Source organism: Osmerus eperlanus, chromosome 19 (genome assembly GCF_963692335.1).
Source record: "Osmerus eperlanus chromosome 19, fOsmEpe2.1, whole genome shotgun sequence".
Classification (NCBI taxonomy): Eukaryota; Metazoa; Chordata; class Actinopteri; order Osmeriformes; family Osmeridae; genus Osmerus; species Osmerus eperlanus.
In genome coordinates, this window is record NC_085036.1 from 10,582,178 (window position 1) to 10,606,684 (window position 24,507).

The window sequence follows — 24,507 nt, forward strand, 5'->3', positions numbered from 1 at the left end:
AAATCTGGAATGACTTCTCACCCCAATCATCCATCACCCCATGTCCACATCTTACTGACAGTCTCCTGGCAGTTACACCAACATCCATGATCCTCTCTGTAAATCAAGTTTTATGTTAAACTGACATCTAACTCAGTCACCTAAGCATTGTAAACACTTCTCCACTGTGTTTCCATGTTGCTGTTGTTGTTGCCATCATAAATATGATGTTTGTTGGCAAAAGAAATGTTTTCTTTCTCTGAAATGGGATTTATATTGTTTGCATTATTGGTGTTTAACATTGTCGGAAAAAGTAAAAGCCCCGAAGTAAAGCACAACCCATTCCTGTTCAGCCATGTTGGCAGACTAGCCAGTGATTAGCTAGACTTAACTAGCTAGACTAGATAGTGATTTAACACTTACTGAGGTGATAGTGTCTGTCAACAGTCGAATGTCCACATTGGCACGTTTACTACTGCCATCTACTGGTCAGATAAACAATCTGCAATGACCGGTTGATAACACTGTGCCACGCCATTTATGACTTCCTCAAATTAAAATGAGATAGGTCTATATGATCAGGGACGCCGCTAAGAATGTTGGGCCCCGTGACGAGATTGTAGAGAAGAATACATATTATTCTTTATTTAATTCCATTCTTATACGCTTTACTTTAAAGTAACTGACACACTGTTTTAAACAGATACAAATTGAAGATTGACCTGTAGGGACATGACAGCACATGAGCGGTTTCGAGTATTCTGCAAATGTTTTCGGTTTCGATGTACCCACTCTGAAGGGGTCATTATATTGGTTGATGGCCAGTTATGACCTACGACCCCATTGCTCGTCGGATTAAAACACAATGACCAGCAATTAGTTGCCAATTTGGCGCCTATTGCTAGGCATATGATCTTCCATAGATCATACCAGGATTAATCATGCTGACGTAATGTATGAAGGCATGATGGCCATCATTTCTAAAGATGCGGACACCCCTCATTTCAGTTTTTGCATAGTTTAAGTAATGTTTTTCATGGCAGTTATCACATGCAGATCCGTAGCCTATGGTTGGTTGATCTAATTACTGATCTCATATTTTAACCACTTTAATCCTAAGTGGGCAAAATAGTTATGTCATTTAGTTATCTCACAGTAGGATGCAGAGGATCATATTAAATTACAAAATAACAGACCAGGAGTAAATTGAACACATTTCGTTTCGTAAAACGAATCAGATACTTGATTGTGAATCGGGGGCTTCTGTCTAGCACCGGGCAGACTTGTGTCCTTATTTTAGTCTGCTTCATCCTGTGATGTTATGTGTCAACTCTTTTGAAAAGAAGCCGACCAGGAAGTGAAGGTAGCAGCCTGATCTGTCACCTCCACGCATTACTTGTGACTGCACCTCACACTTACAGTACACCCCTCAATATACACGTTATCCCTGAAGTTAAACCTCCAAGGTTTTTCTCCCAGCGGGTGGTGAACTGGGTCTGGCAGGAAAGGATGTGGTGCAGACAGACTTGCTTCTCTCTACCAGCCCATCTCTCTCGCCCTCTGATGTATCACGAGGACGTCATTAGGCTACCTGGCAGTGTGAGAACGATGCTGGCAGTCTGGCCTAAACGGGGCCATTACCACCTTGTTTGGGATCAAAGGGCGTCTTCACCTGGTCAGCAGTTAACGACTTTGTTGCACTTGAAAGGCACGCGTTGGCGGCTCATAACCACAACTATTGGGTGAAAGGGGAGGGACAAGGTAGACCCCTAACTCAGACTACAAAACCTGCCAGTCAGTGTCTGCCTGGATACCTAAGTGTTAGCTTGGGGGGCCTTGATAAGCGTAATTTGTTGTGAACGCCGTTTTACAGAAGATACAACTGAGATATGGCATTTGGGTTGGATTGTGCGAGATTCGCCGGAGAAATGAACGCGCTGTTCCCGGGACTAGGCTGGTCAACAACTTCGTTTATGGATGCCAACAACAACAACGATTACACACATGAATCCGGCATTGGTAAGGCATTTATTTAATAGAATTGCAGTAATTGTGAAAAGTCTAGGTATTTGTTTATGCATTACCAGTCCATATTTTACTATGCTATGCTATGCAAATAGGCCTAGTGACAACACATTTTGTGATATTGAGCATGTGGATTGACCGTTCTATAACCTTTGTCTTTCCACAGTACGCCAGGATGCTCTCCGAGGGGTTATTGCAGACTCCCGGCGTCGCAGGAAGCGCACGACATTCAGTAAAGGGCAACTGAGTGAACTGGAGAGGGCCTTCTCCCTAACGCGGTACCCCGACGTCAAAATGAAAGAGTCGCTCGCTGCGCTCACGGGGCTCCCCGAGTCCAAGATTCAGGTTTGTTGGATAAACAATTTGCCACTAGCCTTCAGTACACTGTTTATATAGACGGTTCTTAAAATGCATTTAAAAAACATCACTGCATTGATTTTGGAAAAAGAAAATAACCTCTAACCTAAGCATAACCACTTTTCCCTTTCCGTAGGTATGGTTCCAGAACCGCCGTGCACGTTATTTCAAGAGCAAGAAGCCGACAGAAGCAGCAAAACCATCGACAGACTATTCAGCTCCACAGATCTCTTACACACCAAACATGTTCACCAACATGCCCCTTTCCTACCCCTCTCCTACCAGCTACCCCACACAACCACCCCGTTACCCCTTACCACCTTCCCGTTACCCCCTACCACCTTCCCGTCAACCTTCACTACCTCCTCGCTACCCTTCACCACCACCCAGATACCCCGAACCAAGTCTACCCCAGTCCTCCAAGCTTTCTTCTGTCTGCATGCCAGGAGCCCAGTCAATGGACCTATGCGGATTTACCTCTCCAACCACTGAAGACGCATGTGGTCTCCCCGTGGACTACAATCAGCGGCCAGATTCAGTGTATTGTAATTCATCGACTACATGCAGTACATGGGACATTCTAGAAGGTATTATTGCTTGTGATACTTCAAAAGATGCTCGGGAACAGTGCGGAAGCAGCTCGGGCCCAGCAGAGCAGATTGTGCCAGAATGCCCGACAACGCAGTACCAGTATGCAACAAGAGGAGGAAGTCAACGGGTGGGATCTCCCGAAGACCTTGACTTTTTTCAAGACGTCCATGACAACCTAATCTTCTCAGACTTTGAAGTTGCCACGGACTTGATTGATTACCTTCTTGGTTAAAAGTTTTTTTCACAACGGAAAAGTTATAATTTGCAGAGAATCCTTTATTATCTTATATGTAAAATGCCAGGGCCAATGGTTCATAGATTTATTTAGTTAATGTTATTTATCGGATGTGCCATTTATATTGAATAAAGTTTTTGAAAAACAGCGATGTTGTGTTTGATTGTTTTTCGACATTTGTTTAAATCGTAGCCTACGTAATATACATAACTATAGTTTGAAATAGTGATTGTTAATGAATTTTTTATTCATAACCTTAAATGTCGTCCTTCGCGTCATATGGCGCCGTGGCTTAGATGGTTAAAGCGCCTGTCTAGTAAACAGGAGATCCTGAGTTCGAATCTCAGCGGTGCCTTTTAAGGATTCCGGTTTTTTAAGGATTCCGGTTTAAGATTCAATATTTTACAGGTTTAAATAATTCAGAACCTGGACAGAACGATTTAATTCACGAACTCATATTTCATGACACACAGCTGGAAAGAGAACAAATATTTAATTTTGGCCAAATAATTCTTCTGACATTCTGCAATTTGATCTGCAATGTTGAGAAGGGGTGGCAGAATTTCAGTCAGAAGGAATTTAAATACTGTTCTATGAGACTATGATGTCACAGAGGAGTTCAAATGCCAGAAGCAGAAAGCAGTAAAAAGAGAGGTACTGCTGTATGTAGGAGTTTCTTGTCTGATCTGGTTCTGGGTGTGTCAGGCTCATAAGAGGCAGGAGAATACCTACAGGCACAGAGTGCATTCAATCCAATGACAATTTTTGCTATCCAAATGGAGCAAACCAGTAAGAGCCAGCTTGGAATAGACTAAGTACGATCTTGTCTGGCTCTCACCCCCTGTAGTTCAAGACTCATCACACATATTCGTACAACTCTACAAAACATAAAAACACATGCTTTTAAATGCCTCTGTGTGAGAACATTAGCTGAACAAAGACAAGGAGGGATGCACAAACCATCATGGTTCTTACTCCACTTTTGGTTTCTTCAGCCAGGTGCCAGAGCGAGAGAAGGGGTGGGCAGAGATGCAGGAAGAGTCAAATGTTGTGGTGGCCGTCAGGTATCTTACACACTTCAGTATCTAATCACACTCACTTATTTTTGTCCCAAACAAACACCCCTCACTAAGAATTCTGGCCTCTGTTCTCAAGCCGACCAACTAAACACATGTTCTGTGAATGAGCTGTGTGTGTGTGTGTGTGAGCAGGGTAAGGCCTTTGAATGAGAATGAATATAACCAAAGAGAAGAGAGCATTGTACATTGGCCAGACCAACACAATCTACTGGTGAGCACAAAACACTCACAACACTCATTCTGGCTCATGCAAACTGTCATATGGTCCCTCCCTCCCTCGCTCAACTCCTTCTTCCCATTCAGCCTCAACACATCTCCTTCCCCTCCCTTCCCATCCCCCCAACTTTCTCTACTCTTCTCCCCCGAGGTGGGAGTGTTGGGACAGGAGCGGGTGTTTGCCGTCGACGTGGTCCTGGGTCCAGACAGTTCCCAGGATGACGTGTTTGCGGAGTGTGACATGACCAGACTCATTGACATTGCCATCAAGGGGTGAGAGGCAGGACTGATGAGTAGTGTAGGATAATTGGATATATTGGAACAAGAATTGGACATGTTTACAATCGCATGTCATTATTTTGTCACATAAGCCAGTGCTGTGATAGAATAACAGCTCGCATACGACCATTCCTATGGACTTGTGTTCTAACCCTAACACTATGGATACTGTTCTGAGAGTGAGAGTGTGTTGTCTATTTACGTCGGGAGGTTTTCCTGCACAGTGTTTGCTTTTGGACAGACGGGATCAGGAAAAACATACACCATCACCGGACCCCACTCCCTGGTCAGTATGAACCATGAGCTCTAGTTTCATGTGTTCTCATCCTTCTCCAACATCTTTTATCTTCCAAGCCGTCTTGACCTCTAACCCCTGGCCCTGCCCTCAGTTCCAGGAGGGTTTCGATCACGCCTCTCTAGCTGGCCTCATGCAGAGGTCTCTGTTGTACCTGCTGGAGCAGGTGAACTGCTCAGGGGAAGAGTTTCACCTCCGTGTCTCCTACCTGGAAATCTACAATGAACAGGCAAGCACGCACACACACATTCACACACACACGCACAAGCAGAACCTCTGTGACTTTGTCCCTGCTTTTGCATGTATGGGGGACAGGTGCGTGACCTGTTAAACCCGTGGTTGCCTTACACATTGGTGGTTCGTGGGAGCAGAGTGAAAGGGTTCTATGTGGAGAACCTGTCAATGGTGGAGTTCCAAAACCTGGAAGGCTTCATGAAACTCCTAGAGAGAGGTACAGATGAATTAGGTTCATAAATTCAAAAAATATTTCTGATGTGTGGATCTGTTCACTGTCAGTTTGTCCGGCAATCATCTTGCTGTGGGGTTCTTATTGATTGTTCTGATTCTCTCTCTCTCTCTCTCTCTCTCTCTCTCTCTCTCTCTCTCTCTCTCTCTCTCTCTCTCTCTCTCTCTCTCTCTCTCTCTCTCTCTCTCTCTCTCTCTCTCTCTCTCTCTCTCTCTCTCTCTCTCTCTCTCTCTTCTTCTGTCTGGCAGGGATGCAAAATAGGCAGAGCTCCCCTCACTCCCAGAACGAACACTCCAGCCGCAGTCACTCTATCCTGACTGTCTACATTAAGGTAACAAGAGAGTTGGATGATGTATCACTTTTTCACTGTCCCTCAAACCTCCTCCCTTTCCCCTGTTCCCTTTCTCCCAACCCCTCTCTTGACCTTCACATCCCATCCTTCCGTCTCTCAGGGTGTGTCCACCATTGGGAAGCTGTGTGTGGTGGACCTGGCCGGAAGTGAAAGGGTGAGAGATGGAGACTCCACCGAGGAGCTGCTGGAGGAGACGGGAAACATCAACCGCAGCCTGCTCACTCTGGGTATGTTCACGGTTGTCCAAACACACTGTCGTGATGTCATACATCATGATGTATCAGGTGTGTTTGTTTTCCTGTAGGGAAGTGTATTTCCTCCTTGGTGGACCCAAAGAAGAGGGATGGGCACATTCCGTACAGGGACAGTAAACTCACCAAGCTGCTCTCTGATTCATTGGGAGGCTCTGGCATCACTCTCATGGTACTGAACTAACCAATCAGTGAGAGTGAAAGATTGTGTTTACTGTGTGCTCTTACTGTTTTATCTTTAGCATGTGCCATACCTTCTGTCATTTTGCTTCCCAGATTGCGTGTGTGTCTCCCACTCTGCGTAATCTTCAGGAGACCCTGAACACTCTTCATTACTCCAGCAGAGCCAGGAGGATCAGAAACAAACCCATGGTCAAGAGGGTAAAAACATAATGCGCTGCCACACACACACACACGCACACACACACACACACACACACACACACACACACACACACACACACACACACACACGCACACACACACACACTCTCTCTCTCTCCTGTCTGTGGCCTGTCTGTAGCTCCATAGAAAAGAGAATGGCAGTTGTGACATGTGTCCATGTCTGCCATAAGGCCACAAACTATATTTCTTCCCTCCTGTCATGACAAGGACCTCCGTGAGAAGCTGGTGGTGAGTTTACAGAGAGAAATCCACAGATTGCGAGAAGAGAACCTGTTACTACGACGACACTTCTCCGCATCCCCTCAGAGTGTAGATGAGTCAGGAGGTCGGGCTGCTAAGGATCCTGGGAGTTTGAGTTGTCCTCAGAAAGCTGAGGAAGAGCGCAGAGCTTGGCCAAGTTCCTCAGAGACCAGCCTGAGGAGCATGTTGCAAGAGCTCAGGAGACAAAACGACAAGCTGCAGTGGGTCAACGGAACACAGTTCCATTATGCAGCACCACACCTGTGTAGAGTCTAGAACACAGAGGGAAAGTGTTCCAAATCATGAACACACTCACAAAACAACAACGAAAAGTACTGTACAATCCATGTGGAGAGTCGTTATCATACTAGTACTGAACACAAAGCAGATTGTTTATGTTGTCCCTGTCTGCAGGCGAGATAAACTGGCCCTGCTGGACAGCCAGGAGTCCTTCAACCAGCAGAGGGCGCAACTCTCCCAGGAGAACAACCGTCTGCTGCGCAAACTAGAGAATCTGGAGAGGTGGTGGCCTATTCAGGGGAGACACACAAACGCACACTCTTTAATGCATGTGTCACGCTCATTTCCCTCCCCCTCCTCTCCTTGGCAGAGTGATCTCCAGCTCGCCCCATTCTGACAGCAGTCGCTCTGGGCAGTCCGTCCACGGAGCCTGTGGAGGCGGCTACCACAACCCTGTACCCTACCCCTGTAAACACACCAACGGTCCTGTGAGTACCCACTCACACATCTACAAGGATACCAATGCTCCTCTCAGTCTGTCCTTCTCTACCTTACAACCCTCCAGATTCAATATATAGGAATACCTCTACAAATGTCTTCACATCCAGAGATGCAAACACTGACCCCATAGAAAGACAGCGTAGAATGTGAAACTACATAACCCAGACTCTTACAGTGCTGGCCTTGTGTCTGTGTAACTAACACTGGGGACAAACATATCATCTGGCATTAGTACCCTCTTTTGCACCCGTGTTGTGGATGTCCGAATCAGAATAGTGTTTAATCGCCAAGTAAGTGGTCACAAACAAGGATTGTGGTTGTATAGGATCCCTCCATGGTGTACCCCTGGCATCCTGTCCATTACTGCTGTGGCTGCTCCTCAAACAGGAACCTGACTGTGAGTTACAGCCGACCGCTGACTCCTGATAGTTAACTGGGATGATTTGAGGAATAAAGTATAGCTGCCTCATGAATTTATGATATACATTTCAAATTCTCTGTTTTATATTGGTGAGCTGATTGCTACTTTTGACACAGACAGAGAATGTTCAGGATGGCGGTTTCTCTTTAACACCACACTCCACCCCTCTACTGTTTATAGGTGATGCTGCCACCCCTCCAGGAAGGACCCCCACAGAGAGCGGTCCAGAGCCCAGTAGAGAGCACCCAACCTGGGCCACACCACCTAGGCCCTGCCCCAGCAGACCCAGCACCCCATAGGAAGAAGTGAGTTAACCGACGGCTAAGCAGAGTGTCTATTGGTGTGCGTGTTTTGATCTGTGCGTGTGCTACCAGGTGCCAGGCGGGTTATGTGGATCGGTATCAGGAGCTGAAGGAGGCTAGAACACAGAAAGCCCAGAGGACAATCGGGGGGGCAGACGTCCGGAACCTCCGTCCTGTTAATCATCCCACAAGGGGGCAGAGAGACTCGTGAACAGAGATAACCAGTCCAGATAGATCAATGGTTAGATAACAGGAGACAAGTAAAGGAAGACATCTAGGGTGAGCCAAACACCAAAGGAACGAATAAAAAAGTATGATCCATCCATGTGCGTGTGTGCCTGTATGGGAGAGAAAAAGAGAGAGCACTGCCCTTTGGAAACATCTAAGAGGGATAAAATGCAGCAGAGTAGCTTACTCAAAGAAGGTAAATAGTTTATTTTTATTTGGTGATCACTCAATAACTGAAACTAGAACAAGAATATACAGAATATTTCAACATTGTATTTAAATGTAATTAAAATTAGTTAATGCGTTAAAGTTATATTAGGTCTCTTCATGTCAACTCTGTCGTACGCCATCATACTGTCTATCACTTCTCTGCCAGTGACTTGCGTTTGCACCCCAGCCAGTATTTGGCGATGGATCGTGGGTAGGGTGGATTGGCAAAGTCAATACGTTTGGTCTGGAGGTCCACCCTGTAGTACTTATCTGGTGGAAAAAACACAAAGGTTTAGAGGGCCTGAAGCTGTAGTTTGGTCCTTAGTACTATTACAGAGAGAGATGGGAAGAGGATTACCCTTTTTAAAGAAATACACGTTCTGTACAGGCATGCTTTTCTCCAGCATTGTGGTGTCGTAGTTGCTGTAGTCATCGTAAGTGTACTGATGGTCAAACTCTGTCCTGTAAGACACAACACGCACACACACTCACTCACCCACACATCAATTCCTATAGGCTGACAACTGGCGTATGTTTCGAATTGAATTTTTGTGGGGTGACGTGAGTTGTAAGAGTGAGCAGAAACGAAAGAAGATGCAACCTTTCATCGTACAACAAGCTGAAAAGATCATCCAGCAGAGAGCGGCTGTGTCTGCCTCTTTTGTTCTTCCTTCTCTTGGGCCCCCTCTTCCTGTTGGGCCTCCGTCGTACATACGGGGGCTCCGGGGAGGACGACGGGCCAGGCTTGGGGCTGACGTAGAGCCGTCCCACCATGGCAGCGTCTACAGGGGGCTTGATGCCTACCCAGTCCTTACTGATGAAGTGCGGCCCTTTGTGGTGACCCTCCACTGTGGCGAGAGAGATAGATGGGCAATAAGACCACCAACACATAGGTAGTGCACTTTACTTAATATGGCGACACACACACACACCAAAACGACAGGTGTGTCTTACGGCCTTGGAAGAGCTGCATGAAGAGGCTCTCCCAGGTCTCGTCACAGTACAAGTCTGTGTAGCGTGTAAAGAGCACAGAGGGGGCAGATCTGGTCATGGTCACGCACTCCTCGTGGGACGGCTGGTGCTTGAACTCATACTGGTAATACTGGTCCCCTGGAGAAAGGAACAGATTGTATTGGAGTCAGGTGGCTGAGCGGTTAGGGAATCGGGCTAGTATTCAGAAGGTTCGATTCCCGGCTGTGACAAATGATGTTGTGTCCTTGGGCAAGGTACTTCACCCTACCTGCCTCGGGGGGAATGTCCCTGTACTTACTGTAAGTCGCTCTGGATAAGAGTGTCTGCTAAATGACTAAATGTAAAATGTATTACAAAGGCATGTAATACACACAAGCATATCTACATATGGGATACCTTTGAAGAAGTAAACCCTCTCTTTGCCATGATGACCAGGTGCAGGAATAGCAAAGGCTGCATCCACGTTGTCTGGAACCTTCTCAAAGCCCACCGAGATGTCACGTGGGTAGTCCTCATCCAGAACATCATCCTCAAAGCGCCAGTACTTATTGCCCTTAGGACCCAACCCATAGCAACATTTATATAAGATTACATAATCAGATTTCACACTATGTGACTACACCGACAACATTATAGAGGTATACAACGTGTTATGTTTGGGCTTGTGAGGCACTATCCCTAGTAGGTGTGCAAATTGGGTGGTACCTTGAAGATATAAGCCTTGCCCTGGCAATTTATACGAGTGAAAGCAGCATCGATCGGTCCAGAGATTCCCCACACGTCCTTGATGAGTTTGGGGTAACCAGGGACTACTGCCTTCTCATCCAGCTCAAAGAAATAATCGCCTAGGTTACACAGTAGATAGATGATTGACTTCATCTTCAGCCCGTACAGATGTTTAACTGCACAAGCTGAAGGTAGAGTTCCCAAAAATCCTGCGTCAAACTTCCTCACCTCTAAAGGCATAGATGGACCCGTTCTTCAGCTGCAGGAAGTCGTCAAAGGGCCGCCCACTGCAGGGAACAGCGTCTGGGTCTGGGGGAGGAGTGGGAGCCTGCGTGGTGGTGGTGGTGGTGGGGACGGTGGTGGTGTTAGGGGGAAAAGTGGTTGGTTCAATAGTTGTAGCAACCAGATCCTCTGGTTGTTCAAAGGTGTCTCCACGAGCAACTGTAAACAAAACGTGAAAACAGCACCCAACATCAATGCGCATGTTTGTGTTCCAGTCTGACTGGTAAGGTTATCACAGCTAGGAATGCATCGCCTGAGATCAAGAGGTCAAATGGGAAACGTATGAACGTCTGACTTTTCTTTTGGCAGGCGGTGTTGTAGTCCATACAGCAGCTCTCATAATACATGCACATGGAGTCGCACTGGCATTTCTTCATGGGGTTGAAAGTGTTACAGCGATCAACACAGGACTCTGTGAGAAAGTTAACAACTGATCAATTTTTTTACTGGCATGAACCAACATGTTTACTCTCTCGCCCAAAAATGCGGCACTCACAGAACGGCTACATAATTAAGTCACAATAGTGTTTATACTAATGTGCATATAGACGCAGAGATCAAGAAGAATAAAACATCGAATTTTGAAGCAACGCATCTAAACTTACCATCTGCAGCGAAAGCGGAGGCCAGTGCGAGCATGAGCACAAGGAGACCCACAACGGACCTCATGCTGTCACACTCCGTCTCCGAACCAGCACGAACAATAGTTCGAGTATTCGTTTAGAGAACCGAAAATTCCGTAAGAGAATGGTCTATTGAAATATAAAAGGAGAGCGCACAACTACAATGTGGTCGTGTGCAGGCCACTTTGGAAAACTAACCCCGTCTGACAGAGAGATTACATCGGAGTAGAGGATCAATATTTCATGGTACAATGAGACATTGACCGCTGCTTGTTTGTTTTGACGAGCGATCAATCTTCGGCAGTAATAAATCATTAAACGCAGCCACTTTTGTGTTCTCTCACAGGGCAGTGATTCTGCCGGGACAGGTTCTGTATGAATTTTCTTTTTTGTCAGCAGTTGAAAATCTCACATAGAGGTCCCGAGTGGAAGTTGACACGAAGGAACTAACTACACATCAATACACTGCATGAGTGTCCAATCAATAGGGCTAGTCTGATGACCGGATACGTCTTTAGGCTATGTGAACTCAAACTAACAAAGGCAAGCAGTTACTTCTGTTGATCTAGTTGACCTTACAATGTGAGCCTCGCTATTGGCCCTTATCGTGGCCCTGGTGATACCGTTAATTCGTCGCTCGACTGGCGGATTTGCGGCTTTAAAAGTTTAGTACCAAGAACAGCTGAATCGCGGGTAGACAGAACCTTCTGTGGCCACCAGGGGGCGCGGGAGCCCTACATCGTGGCAGCTATGACCAGCCCTTTCTCCTTTCACAGCCTCATCCTCAGACTTATACCCCCCAGAAGGCTCTAACTGTCTGTGATATGAAGCACTGTGTTATTACAGGTGTTAGGAAGGGTGCTCACAAGGCCAGGTTAATGTGGATATGTCCATATTGCCTTTGGCTTTTGTTTCCCTCAATGTCTCACTGAACCATAATAACGATGGAAATGAATCTTCAGAAGATTTACTCTGACTGACTCCCAGGAAAGTGTCCGTTCAACAGCTCAAGCCCTCCAATTTGAAGATGGTTAGGGTACACTGGTTTCCTTCCACTCAATCTACACCCATTCATAACTGAAATGGCATTAAGCCTAGTTCTACCAAGACAATTTAGGTAAAAACTGATTGTTTCTCCATTAGTTTCCTCTGCCTATATACTCCACTGCTCCACTGCACTACATTCCACTGAAATATGAACTTGACTTACGAAATAATGATAAAGTCTTTAACTAAAGAAGGACCTACCGGGTAACAGAAACATGTATGTTTTCACACTGACAGAACTGACCTCTGCGGGTCATCTGAGGTCTATTGTTTCTCTCTCTCTCTCTCTCTCTCTCTCTCTCTCTCTCTCTCTCTCTCTCTCTCTCTCTCTCTCTCTCTCTCTCTCTCTCTCTCTCTCTCTCTCTCTCTCTCTCTCTCTCTCTCTCTCTCTCTCTCCCATCTCTCTCTCTCTCTCTCTCTCTCTCTCTCTCTCCCATCTCTCTCTCTCTCTCTCTCTCTCTCTCAGTAAGTATGGATCTTGTAAAGTATTAGTCAATTAAAACCATCATCGGTTGTAAAATGGGATCAGATAAAATACAAGCCATGGTGTTCTTGTGCAGCTTAATGGTTTTGTGTGTGTGTGTGTGTGTGTGTGTGAGAGAGAGTGTGTGTGAAAGAGAGAGCGATTTCGGCATCTGCTACTTCCTGGTCTTTCATGCTATCTTTGCAGTCTAATGTTAAACATTGATAGATTCCATCTACTTTCAACTCTTTGAAAGTAATGTTGAAGATGGAAGACAAGTTGTGCTTAAGTGGTGGAAGTAGTTTGCTCGCCAGTCTTGAGTCTAAATTGTAGAATATGGGATTACTTTTTTTCAGGGATTATTTGAACAGTTGAAATTATCTCAATGGGGAACCTGTATGTGAGGATGCTGGGGGAGGTAAGGTGGGGCCCAACCGGTATGCTGCGTGTGGACTTTTGATCGGCGGAGCTGTTGTGTATGATAGATGATAGAGGTGATAGAGCTTGTATAGAATTGGACGGCCTGCTGTTTAACACTGTGCTGTAGCTTTCCTTTATCAGATCAGTCAGCCTTGGGACTCGGATCATAAACTAAGCGGGAAATGGTTATAAACCAGCATAGGACATCCCATTGATAGAGTTGGATCATGTAATCTTGTTAAACCTCCAGTAGTCCTGAACTGAACTGAGACCGGTCTGTTGCCCAGCTGTCATCACACTAACACTAGGGCTCCAACCGATTCACCACAAAAAGAGCTTGTGGTTGCAGGATGGATATGTTTAAATAATGTAATCTACCTGCAGATAGAGAGGAGCATAGTCCACCTGAACTATACTGTCTGATCTGAATGAATAGCAGCAGGAGAGCCAGCAGACGTTATGGCGCTAGCACTGCAATCACATAAAATAGCGCTCTCTTTGTGTCTGAGTGGTAAATATGTGGAAATAACACGCGTATGTGACCTTGAAGGTATAGTAAATGTATATAAAATAGATCTTGTTCCCACTTTCCCTGACACCCTCAGCCTTGTGCTGCTAGGGCATTTGTGTAAGTTAAGTAACAGTCTTTAAAAACCCATTCACTACAGACCCTTGCTTTGCTAGACCTTGATCTCTGAGTTCCAAAAGTCATTGAGTCAGGACAGTAAACTGCTGCTTTCTTGTGGAAAACATTCATTAATTTCTTAGTCAAGCAGCCTTGAATGCTGTCTCATAGTGAATCAGATTGATGCCAAAATGTGTCCAAAACGTTACACTTTCTGACAGAAGCAATATTTTGTTGAAATTCGTCTCTAATATTTGTGGTAACTGTGGTTCCATGAACTTTGGATGACCAACAGTTTCTCTTGGACTACAGTGGGATTTGTTAAGAGCAGTGCATGGGATGATGACTGTATTCTCATGACCTTGTTGGTTTGAGTCACTTGGTCTAAGCACAGCCTCACAAGGTATGGATCAGCTGTTGGACGTATGGATCAGACTCTGGTGTATTTAATTTTAACTATATCTAATGGAGTCAGAAAGCCCCGTTGTCTGCAGGTAGTACATAATTTTGTACAAATGCCAGCTGTACCATTTAAGCACTAGATGTTTTCCACTCTCAGTTATGTTTAAATTGCCTTCATAAAGATATTTAATCAGCAGTGGTCAAGCATTAACCAATAAATGAATGTTATCATTTACAGTACAAGACAGTTCATGTTTTATTATTTTATTACAACAATTCCATGGCCTTATCTAAGAGCTGACTTTAAAAAATGCACAAAGAAGGAAACCCATCTACATTTAGCAGACGCTCTTATCCAGAGCGACTTACAGTAAGTACAGGGACATTCTCCCCAAAGCAAGTAGGGTGAAGTGCCTTGCCCAAGGACACAACGTCATTTTGCACGGCCGGGAATTGAACTGGCAACCTTCAGATTACTAGCCTGCTTCCCTCACCGCTCAGCCACCTGACGCCCCATCTAATGAAGATTCTTGTATTGAGTTCTTGTATAATTCCTGTAAGTCAGGGCATCAGGACCTGTTCCAGAGTTTATAGCCTCCACACATACATCATTATGGCTTGCCTCAGTAAATACGAAAAAAATTGGCTCAAATTGTTATTTAATTAAAGGTAAATGGCTGAAGAACCTCTGCTTATTTCTCTGTAGGGAATGTGGTGTCGTGATAAGAATAGCCAGCTGTTGCTGTTGTAACAATTGGGTGATTGGTATGAGTCCTGATAGATAGTTAACCATCACACAGTTACAATCACACATATTTCCTCACCACCAAAGAACTTGAACACCAAAGTAACACCAGTCATCGTCCTGTGAGCATGTGTGTGTCTGTCAATAGACACAGTTTTCACATAGAGGGAACTGATCTGTAAGAATGCACCACATTCATTGGGTAAAAAGTCTATTTTCACCCTCAGACCCTCCTCCCTCAACCCCCCCCCCCCTGGCCTTGTCTCTCCCTATCTCTGAGATCACCTCCTTCTTTGTTGAGTTAATATTTGATTTGTTTCCTGTTATATACACACCAACTTTCTGACTAATTACAAACCATCACATATCTGGTTCCCTCTGCAGCTGTCAGCCTGATTCTTACAAGCCTTGCTGTCCTCCACACATCCGTCAGCTGGGGATCAGAAGTGCAGCCATATCTCTGTGCTCTTACAGTATTTTCCATCTCTGATTAAAGAGCTCTTTGTCTCCAGAACTTGTGTGGATCGATACTTGTGGGTTGCCTGGGTGTTTTCCCTTTGACTTGGGATCAGTGCTGTACTTTTGGAAAGCCATGATTAGGGGTTTTCTCTGGTTATGGAGGAGCAGGAACTACGTCATCATCTTTCTCACCCCGCTCCTCATCCTGCCTCTGCCTCTGGTTATCCCTACGAGTGTAAGTACTCTGTTGTTTGTGTGTGTGTTAGGGAGGGGGGGGGGGGGGGTAGGCACGTTATGTATGGATGTGGGAAGATCATGTGTCAAGTGAGAACTAAAGATGATCTTGAATCTTAGAAAATCTTGGAAAATCTGAGAGAGGAACTACATGCTGGCTTGAAAAAGAAACATAAAAGGACTTTTGGTGAAAAGACATAAGAAACATTATAAGATGCTTTGACTATGGACTAGGACTCTGATAGAAGCATTGCACGGGGAAGTGTAGAGATTAAATTAAATCTCCCTGTTACAATGAAGCAAAGATGAATCAATATTGTCAGAACACTACTGTGCAAACATAATTAGAATTTTCCCAATACAAACATAGAAACCCGGGCGATACATAGTCTAATATTATCAAGCACAATAACATCTGACTCAGAATCTACTTTGAACTATTATTGGTATCAGTGATGCATGTTGACTTGAAGGTTTATTAAATAAGTCATAATTAAAGAAGATCAGCTGATAACAAAGTGATGTTAACAGACAGGTTAGGTCCTTGCAATCAGCTTTCCACAGCAGTTATCTGAAGATAAAGGCTTGATAATGACTGGCTGATAATATCCGAATTACCCTAAGACACCAACACGTTTTTCGCATCCAGGGTCACTTGTTAATCCACAACCCCAGTAAAAATCGACTTGAAACACAACTTGCTAAACAATTTGAAAAGAGCTTTCATTTTAACTTCCAAAATAAGTTTTAAACTTTGTTTGAGACTCATACAATTCAGGAGGTCTGAGACGGAAAATGATCAATTGCACTGGATAGTCCCTGGTGCTGGCACGGCTGGGAAAGCTGTCTCTCTGGGGACATCACACCACACATCCCACTGGAGGATAAACAAATAGAAAAACGGATAGAAAATATGAGTCCAGGTACATAATGTTTGACTTGTGGCTAAATGTATCATCCATGTTCACATCTGGAGATGGTAGGTAGAGTTACTCCTTCTAAGATCACTGCCCTCTTGAACACAAACGCAACAACCTGCTGTGCTGAGTCATTGACTGAGTTCCTGCAGAGGTGTGGAAAGTTTTCAGATGAAAAGATTCGAACAGATTAGACTCCTCCATAAAGTGGCGCTTCTCTTCAAAGCTCATAAAGTAGTATCTTTAAAGAGCCACCTGACTTTAGGGAGTCTAGTCTTTAGGGTGGCTGAGCGGTTAGGGAGTCGGGCTAGTAATCTGAAGGTTACCGGTTCGATTCCCGGCTGTGCCAAATGACGTTGTGTCCTTGGGCAAGGCACTTCACCCTGCTTGCCTCAGGGGGAATGTCCCTGTACTTACTGTAAGTCGCTCTGGATAAGAGCGTCTGCTAAATGACTAAATGTAAATGTAAAGAACACCCGTTTAAGGAGCAAAGGTAACAGTTATCTACGTGAAGTCTTTGTTTAGTAAAATGACGAGATAGATAAGATGCAGATGCAGTAGTAACAATCTTATGGCCTCATACATGCATGGTTGTGCACATGCATGTGTTTTTGTGTGTGTGTGTGTTTGAATGTGTCTGCGTTAGAATGCTTGCCTTTGTTTTAATGTGCGTGTGCATGTGCTAGCTTGTTTGCGTGTGTTTTCACATGTGTTTGTATGTGTGGATTCACAGGAGGCGCGCTGTGGCTATGTCATCATCCTCATGGCTCTGTACTGGTGTACAGAGTGCATACCCCTGGCTATAACTGCTCTCCTGCCCGTCATTCTCTTCCCTATGATGGGCATCATGACGTCTGGAGCGGTATGCAATCTTCCCACAGTTCACCAGCGCGTCCATATCTTATACCTTATTTAGCATTGTGAAAGTGTACCCCAGATGGATGAGTAGAGCTCAGATGTAAATCATTTGACTGTTGTTCTGAGACTGAGAAAAAGGATGGTATAGGATTTTCACAGTGTGCATTCACAACCTGATGAGTGCATTCATCCCTGTCTGTGTGTGTGTGAACGCGCTGTGTGAAACAGGTGTGTGTTCAGTATCTGACGGATTCCAACATGTTGTTCATTGGGGGTCTTCTGGTGGCGATTGCCGTCGAGAACTGGAACCTTCACAAACGCATCGCCCTCCGAGTGCTGCTCCTGGTGGGGGTGCGGCCCGCACTGTGAGTGTCTACCATGCTGTGGGAGCGGCTAAAACGCCTGTACAACCAACTGCATGATCAACTGACACAAGACACAATCCTCCACCTTCCTCACTCTCTTGTTTTTCTCTCTTCCTTGTCTGTCTCCTCACCCCCCCCCCCCCCACCCTCCCACCCTCCCACCCCCATCCCCCAAATCTACCCAGGTTGATGCTGGGCTTCATGGGGGTGACGGCCTTCCTGTCCATGTGGATCAGCAACACGGCCACCACGGCCATGATGCTGCCCATCGCCCAGGCGGTGCTGGAGCAGCTGTGTTCTACCGAGGCCAGGGCCGACGAGAGGGAGCTGAGGACCGGCAAGGACAACCAGGCCTTGGAGCTGGAGACCAAGATGTCCAAGGAGGACATCGTCAAGACGCAATTGGATGACATGAGTAAGTGGTGCCAAGAAGAGGACATCAGTTGTGGTGGACACACACACACACACACACACACACACAGACACACAGACACACACGCACAGACACACACGCACAGACACACACGCACAAACACACACCCGCACAGACACACACGCCCAGACACACACACACAGACACACACGCACAGACACACACGCACAGACACACACACACACAGACACACACACACAGACACACACGCACAGACACACACGCACAGACACACACGCAAAGACACACACGCACACAGACACACACGCACACAGACACACACACACAGACACACACGCACAGACACACACGCACAGACACACACGCACACAGACACACACACACAGACACACACACACAGACACACACGCACAGACACACACGCACAGACACACACGCACAGACACACACACACAGACACACACAGACACACACACACAGACACACACGCACAGACACACACGCACAGACACACACGCACAGACACACGCACAGACACACACGCACAGACACACACGCACAGACACACGCACAGACACACACGCACAGACACACACGCACACAGACACACACGCACAGACACACACGCACAGACACACACGCACAGACACACACGCACACAGACACACACGCACAGACACACACGCACAGACACACACGCACAGACACACACGCACACAGACACACACGCACAGACACACGCACAGACACACACGCACAGACACACACGCGAACGTGCAGTCGTTCTGATTCCGCTCCCCGTCACATTTCTGACACGGTAGCCTTCCGTTCAGTCTAGAACCATGACTGCAAGAACTTTTTTGAAATATTGAGGGAGACAAATCTTGTATTTACTGTAAGGGTTCATAAACAACCTTTTAACATAATCCTAAACCTCACTCCCCACTCCCTTTAGACAATTTCCTTTGAAGAGCACTACCTAACATAGCTAACTAAATATCTTGCTCGCCCAGCTGTGACCAGGGATGAGGAGAGGGATGTGGACTCCATCCTGGAGGTGAGGAAGAAGGCCCGGGATCTCAAGTACCTCCTCCTGACCAAAGGGATGAGTCTCAGTGTGTGTTACTCAGCTAGCATAGGAGGCACGGCCACCCTCACCGGCACCACCCCCAACCTCATCCTGAAGGGACAAGTGGACAAGTAAGAAACACACGTACACACACATTCATAGACACACACACAAACACACGCATTGGTAGACACACGCGCCCACACACACATGGAACCACTCACACACAGATGCACCCTCATACACATACACATGCACCCCCCCTCCCACACACACACACACACACACACACACACACAAACACACACACCAACTCCATGTCATTCTCCTCCACACCCACTCAGGAAGAAAAGACTACTGCTCTAGGTCTTACTTTGACTTTTCTCCTTTTGCCTTATCCCCCGTATCTTGTCTGGTTTCCTGTCATCTTGTATTTATTACCTACCTACTGCTTCACAGGCTCTTCCCTGCAAACAATGATGTGGTCAACTTCGCCAGCTGGTTCGGCTTTGCCTTCCCCAACATGGTGATCATGCTGACCCTATCCTGGCTCTGGCTGCAGTTCATGTACATGGGCCTCAAGTAAGGTTCGATCACTCACCAACCGCTGACCAAACTACTGGACCGAAACGTGTACCCGTTTTTAAAGCCACGGTGCTACAGTTTTATAAACTCGTGGTGTGTCCTTTGACCTTTGCACCCTTCCCAGCATGAAGAAGTCATTTGGCTGTGGCACTAAGAACGAGGGAGATAAGGAGGCGTACGAGGTGATGAAGGAGGAGTACAGGAAGCTGGGGAGAATGTCCTTTGCCGAGGGGGGAGTCCTGACCATCTTCGTCTTGCTGGTTGTGCTGTGGTTCACCAGAGAACCAGGCTTCATGCCAGGCTGGGCCACAAACCTGTTCAACAAAGATGCACAGTGAGTCACACCTACAGCCCCTCACCACACCACACCCACACACCACACCTACAGCCCCTCACCACACCACACCACACCACACCACACCCACACACCACACCTACAGCCCCTCGCCACAACACACCACACCCACACACCACACCTACAGCCCCTCACCACACCACACACCACACCTACAGCCCCTCACCACACCACACCCACACACCACACCTACAGCCCCTCACCACACCACACCCACACACCACACCTACAGCCCCTCGCCACACCACACCACACCACACCCACACACCACACCTACAGCCCCTCACCACACCACACCCACACACCACACCTACAGCCCCTCACCACACCACACCCACACACCACACCCACACACCACACCTACAGCCCCTCACCACACCACACCCACACACCACACCTACAGCCCCTCGCCACACCACACCACACCACACCCACACACCACACCTACAGCCCCTCACCACACCACACCACACCACACCTACAGCCCCTCGCCACACCACACCACACCCACACACCACACCTACAGCCCCTCGCCACACCACACCACACCCACACACCACACCTACAGCCCCTCACCACACCACACCCACACACCACACCTACAGCCCCTCACCACACCACACCCACACACCACACCTACAGCCCCTCACCACACCACACCCACACACCACACCTACAGCCCCTCACCACACCACACCCACACACCACACCTACAGCCCCTCACCACACCACACCCACACACCACACCTACAGCCCCTCGCCACACCACACCACACCACACCCACACACCACACCTACAGCCCCTCACCACACCACACCCACACACCACACCTGCAGCCCCTCACCACACCACACCCACACACCACACCTACAGCCCCTCACCACACCACACCCACACACCACACCCACACACCACACCTACAGCCCCTCACCACACCCACACACCACACCTACAGCCCCTCGCCACACCACACCACACCACACCCACACACCACACCTACAGCCCCTCGCCACACCACACCACACCCACACACCACACCTACACCCCCCTCACCACACCACACCTACACCCCCCTCGCCACACCACACCACACTCACACACCACACCTACACCCCCCTCACCACACCACACTCACACACCCCCGTCCACACACATTCGCACAGACCCGAGGGATGTTCTCTCAATGGTTTGTCATTTTCTGCCTGTCCCCCAGGTATGTGACAGACGGGACGGTGGCCATCTTCATGTCAACCCTCTTCTTCGTCATCCCGTCACGTCTGCCCCGGTTTGCCTGCTGTAGGGGATCCCAGGGTGTGGAGGTGGAAGAGGGAGGGGAGCCAGGTAAGACCAAAAAAAAAACACTGGATTGGATTCAACTCATCTTCATTTTTCAAGTTTATTGCTCAACAAAGACTAAAGGAATGTAGCCCTAACCTCACCGCCCCCCGCCCCCCCCCGCCCCCCCTGCCCCCCGCCCCCCCTGCCCCCCCGCCCCCCGCCCCCCCTGCCCCCCGCCCCCCCTGCCCCCCTGCCCCCTGCCCCCCCTGCCCCCCCTTCCCCCCGCCCCCCCCGCCCCCCCTGCCCCCCCGCCCCCCCTGCCCCCCGCCCCCTCCATCTAGCTGTGAAGATGGAGGTCCCCCCTATGCTGCTGAACTGGAAGGTGGTCCACGAGCGCATGCCCTGGAACATCATCCTGCTGCTTGGAGGGGGCTTCGCTCTGGCCGCTGGCAGTGAGGTCAGTCCAACTGCTGTTATCTAAGATATTTCTAATTTAACTATTACTACAGTACCTAAACAATATCAGGAAAAAAAACCTTCTCCCCCTATTGAGTTTGATGATATATTAGTGTCAACATTTTCTATAACAGTGCCCTTTATGCCTGAAGAGAGGTATTTATTTATATATATGTGTGTGTGTGTGTGTGTATGCAGGAGTCTGGTCTGTCCATGTGGCTGGGGGATAGTTTGTCTCCCCTGCAGAGTATCCCTCCCTTCGCCATCTCTCTGCTGCTGTGCCTCCTGGTGGGGACCTTCACCGAGTGCTCCAGCAACACCGCTACTACCACACTGTTCCTACCCATCCTGGCCTCCATGGTAAACACACACACACACAGTACGCATATGCACACCACACACACCCACGCACACACACACACAGTACGCATATGCACACCACACACACCCACGCACACACACACACAGTACGCATATGCACACCACACACACGCACACACACACACAGTACGCATATGCACACCACACACACGCACACACACACACACACAGTACGCATATGCACACCACACACACGCACACACACACACAGTACGCATATGCACACCACACACACGCACACACACACACAGTACGCATATGCACACCACACACACGCACACACACACACAGTACGCATATGCACACCACACCCACGCACACACACACACAGTACGCATATGCACACCACACACACTCACACACACACACACACAGTACGCATATGCACACCACACACACGCACACACACACACAGTACGCATATGCACACCACACACACGCACACACACACACAGTACGCATATGCACACCACACACACGCACACACACACACAGTACGCATATGCACACCACACACACGCACACACACACACAGTACGCATATGCACACCACACACACGCACACACACACACAGTACACATATGCACACACACACACAGTACGCATATGCACACCACACACACACACAGTACACATATGCACACACACACACAGTACGCATATGCACACACACACACAGTACGCATATGCACACCACACACACGCACAGTACGCATATGCACACCACACACACCCACACACACACACAGTACGCATATGCACACCACACACACGCACACACACAGTACGCATATGCACACCACACACACGCACGCACACACACAGTACGCATATGCACACCACACACACACACACACAGTACGCATATGCACACCACACACACGCACACACACACACAGTACGCATATGCACACCACACACACCCACACACACTCACACTCACACTCACTGTTCTTCTATCCATTCTCCCAGGCCACAGCAATCAAGCTGCACCCCCTGTATGTGATGATCCCCTGCACCATCTCTGCCTCTCTGGCCTTCATGCTGCCTGTGGCCACCCCACCCAACGCTATCGCCTTCTCTTACGGAAACCTCAAAGTTGTCGATATGGTGAGCAGCAAAATAGCACACCGACTAAACCAAAATACAAAGCCATGAAAATACATGTTTTTTCTCATTTTTACTGTTGTCGTCCCCCCCCCCCCCCACCACTCCCTCAGGTAAAGGCAGGTTTCATACTGAACATCATTGGGATTCTGTCTGTAAACCTCGGTATCAATACCTGGGGATCGGCTATGTTCCAGCTGAACACCTTCCCTGAATGGGCCAACATCACCCAAGGAGGACCCTGAGGGATAGGGAGAGAGAGGTCGAGTGAGAGAAGAGAGAAATGAAGAGAGAGAGTGAGCAAGAGAGAGAAACAGAGAGAGAGCGAGAGAGAAAGGTAAGAAAAAAAGAGAAAGAGAAGGCACAGCTTATGAAGAAAGGAAAATAGAACGAGTGATCAGTTATAGGACAGGGTCACAGCATAAGGTGTAAACATGAACATTTGGTTCATGTTCAAAATATGAACAAAATGTCAAATCACATGGGCCACAACTGGCCCTAGATTTAATACCTACATATGGATCTCCTTAGGTGTAAGTATTCAGACTATAGAGGAGGTCCATGTTTAACAAATCACATGTTGTGATTTATTAATTTATGCTTCAGTTTGAAGTTGTAAATACATGTATATGTCTCTGTCCCACTGTTCATTACAATTGCTTGATTCATAATTCTGATTCATAACATATCACTGTATTATACATATTTGTAAATGAAGGGATCAATGATATTTTATTATCATCGTTTTTGTTTTGTTGGGTTAGGAACATACAATACATTGCATCTCAGGGTAAAGAACAGTAACAATTCCTATATGGGTGTGTTACTGTTATAAATAGTATTTTGGGACTTAACACTGTCAAAATCCCAGGATCCCAGATGACACTGCATAAGAAACATGATCAGATGGAACCCATGTTTAGCCATTCACAGGTGTAGAATATTGTAAGCATTGTTGTTTGTTTGTACTCTGGAAATAAAATACCTGTATGTTTCCTAAATGACTGATCCTTGTCTATCCCCCAAACATTTTTCCTACAAAATACATGTAAAGAACAGTTATTCTATAC

At 47.2% G+C, this 24,507-nt stretch overlaps 3 protein-coding genes and 1 non-coding gene across 4 annotated transcripts; 3 read left to right on the top strand and 1 right to left on the bottom strand.

Moving 5' to 3' along the window:
* The first annotated feature begins 3,468 nt into the window (after positions 1 to 3,468).
* On the top strand, positions 3,469 to 3,542 carry trnat-agu (transfer RNA threonine (anticodon AGU)). The gene has a single exon. It is a non-coding gene; the product is annotated as a tRNA-Thr (tRNA).
* A 331-nt stretch (positions 3,543 to 3,873) lies between these two features.
* On the top strand, positions 3,874 to 8,539 carry LOC134039794 (kinesin-like protein KIF12). The gene is made up of 17 exons (XM_062485878.1): positions 3,874 to 4,002; positions 4,183 to 4,251; positions 4,399 to 4,477; positions 4,634 to 4,755; positions 4,972 to 5,047; positions 5,151 to 5,285; positions 5,372 to 5,507; positions 5,771 to 5,853; positions 5,975 to 6,101; positions 6,179 to 6,297; positions 6,402 to 6,506; positions 6,738 to 6,991; positions 7,185 to 7,292; positions 7,381 to 7,498; positions 7,837 to 7,908; positions 8,113 to 8,237; positions 8,307 to 8,539. Exons 2-17 carry the CDS (start codon positions 4,217 to 4,219, stop codon positions 8,443 to 8,445), a joined length of 1,833 nt encoding a protein of 610 aa, XP_062341862.1. The 5' UTR covers positions 3,874 to 4,002; positions 4,183 to 4,216; the 3' UTR covers positions 8,446 to 8,539.
* Positions 8,540 to 8,654: 115 nt separating this feature from the next.
* On the bottom strand, positions 8,655 to 11,821 carry vtnb (vitronectin b). The gene is made up of 9 exons (XM_062486170.1): positions 11,258 to 11,821; positions 10,948 to 11,064; positions 10,599 to 10,811; positions 10,350 to 10,489; positions 10,041 to 10,197; positions 9,627 to 9,782; positions 9,274 to 9,520; positions 9,031 to 9,134; positions 8,655 to 8,942 (listed from the first exon to the last, which is right to left on the bottom strand). Exons 1-9 carry the CDS (start codon positions 11,319 to 11,321, stop codon positions 8,824 to 8,826), a joined length of 1,317 nt encoding a protein of 438 aa, XP_062342154.1. The 5' UTR covers positions 11,322 to 11,821; the 3' UTR covers positions 8,655 to 8,823.
* Positions 11,822 to 15,347: 3,526 nt separating this feature from the next.
* On the top strand, positions 15,348 to 24,432 carry slc13a2 (solute carrier family 13 member 2). The gene is made up of 12 exons (XM_062484974.1): positions 15,348 to 15,671; positions 17,321 to 17,449; positions 17,674 to 17,810; positions 17,996 to 18,225; positions 19,218 to 19,404; positions 19,733 to 19,855; positions 19,983 to 20,192; positions 21,428 to 21,555; positions 21,834 to 21,949; positions 22,147 to 22,308; positions 23,303 to 23,440; positions 23,551 to 24,432. The coding sequence occupies exons 1-12, from the start codon at positions 15,570 to 15,572 to the stop codon at positions 23,680 to 23,682; spliced, it is 1,794 nt and encodes a 597-aa protein (XP_062340958.1). The 5' UTR covers positions 15,348 to 15,569; the 3' UTR covers positions 23,683 to 24,432.
* Positions 24,433 to 24,507: the final 75 nt, after the last annotated feature.

Bases quoted from the DNA above. Each gene is read 5' to 3' on its own strand.
- vtnb (XM_062486170.1), bottom strand. From the start codon at position 11,321: ATGAGGTCCGTTGTGGGTCTCCTTGTGCTCATGCTCGCACTGGCCTCC. The intron at 11,065-11,257 runs GTAAGTTTAGAT...ACTTTCTCACAG, and splicing joins CTCCGCTTTCGCTGCAGATG to AGTCCTGTGTTGATCGCTGT. The intron at 10,812-10,947 runs GTCAGACGTTCA...TTTTGTTTACAG, and splicing joins CACCGCCTGCCAAAAGAAAA to TTGCTCGTGGAGACACCTTT.
- slc13a2 (XM_062484974.1), top strand. From the start codon at position 15,570: ATGATTAGGGGTTTTCTCTGGTTATGGAGGAGCAGGAACTACGTCATC. The intron at 18,226-19,217 runs GTAAGTGGTGCC...TTGCTCGCCCAG, and splicing joins GACGCAATTGGATGACATGA to CTGTGACCAGGGATGAGGAG. The intron at 23,441-23,550 runs GTGAGCAGCAAA...CCACTCCCTCAG, and splicing joins ACCTCAAAGTTGTCGATATG to GTAAAGGCAGGTTTCATACT.
- LOC134039794 (XM_062485878.1), top strand. From the start codon at position 4,217: ATGCAGGAAGAGTCAAATGTTGTGGTGGCCGTCAG. The intron at 4,478-4,633 runs GTGAGCACAAAA...TTCTCCCCCGAG, and splicing joins CAGACCAACACAATCTACTG to GTGGGAGTGTTGGGACAGGA. The intron at 5,854-5,974 runs GTAACAAGAGAG...TCCGTCTCTCAG, and splicing joins TCCTGACTGTCTACATTAAG to GGTGTGTCCACCATTGGGAA.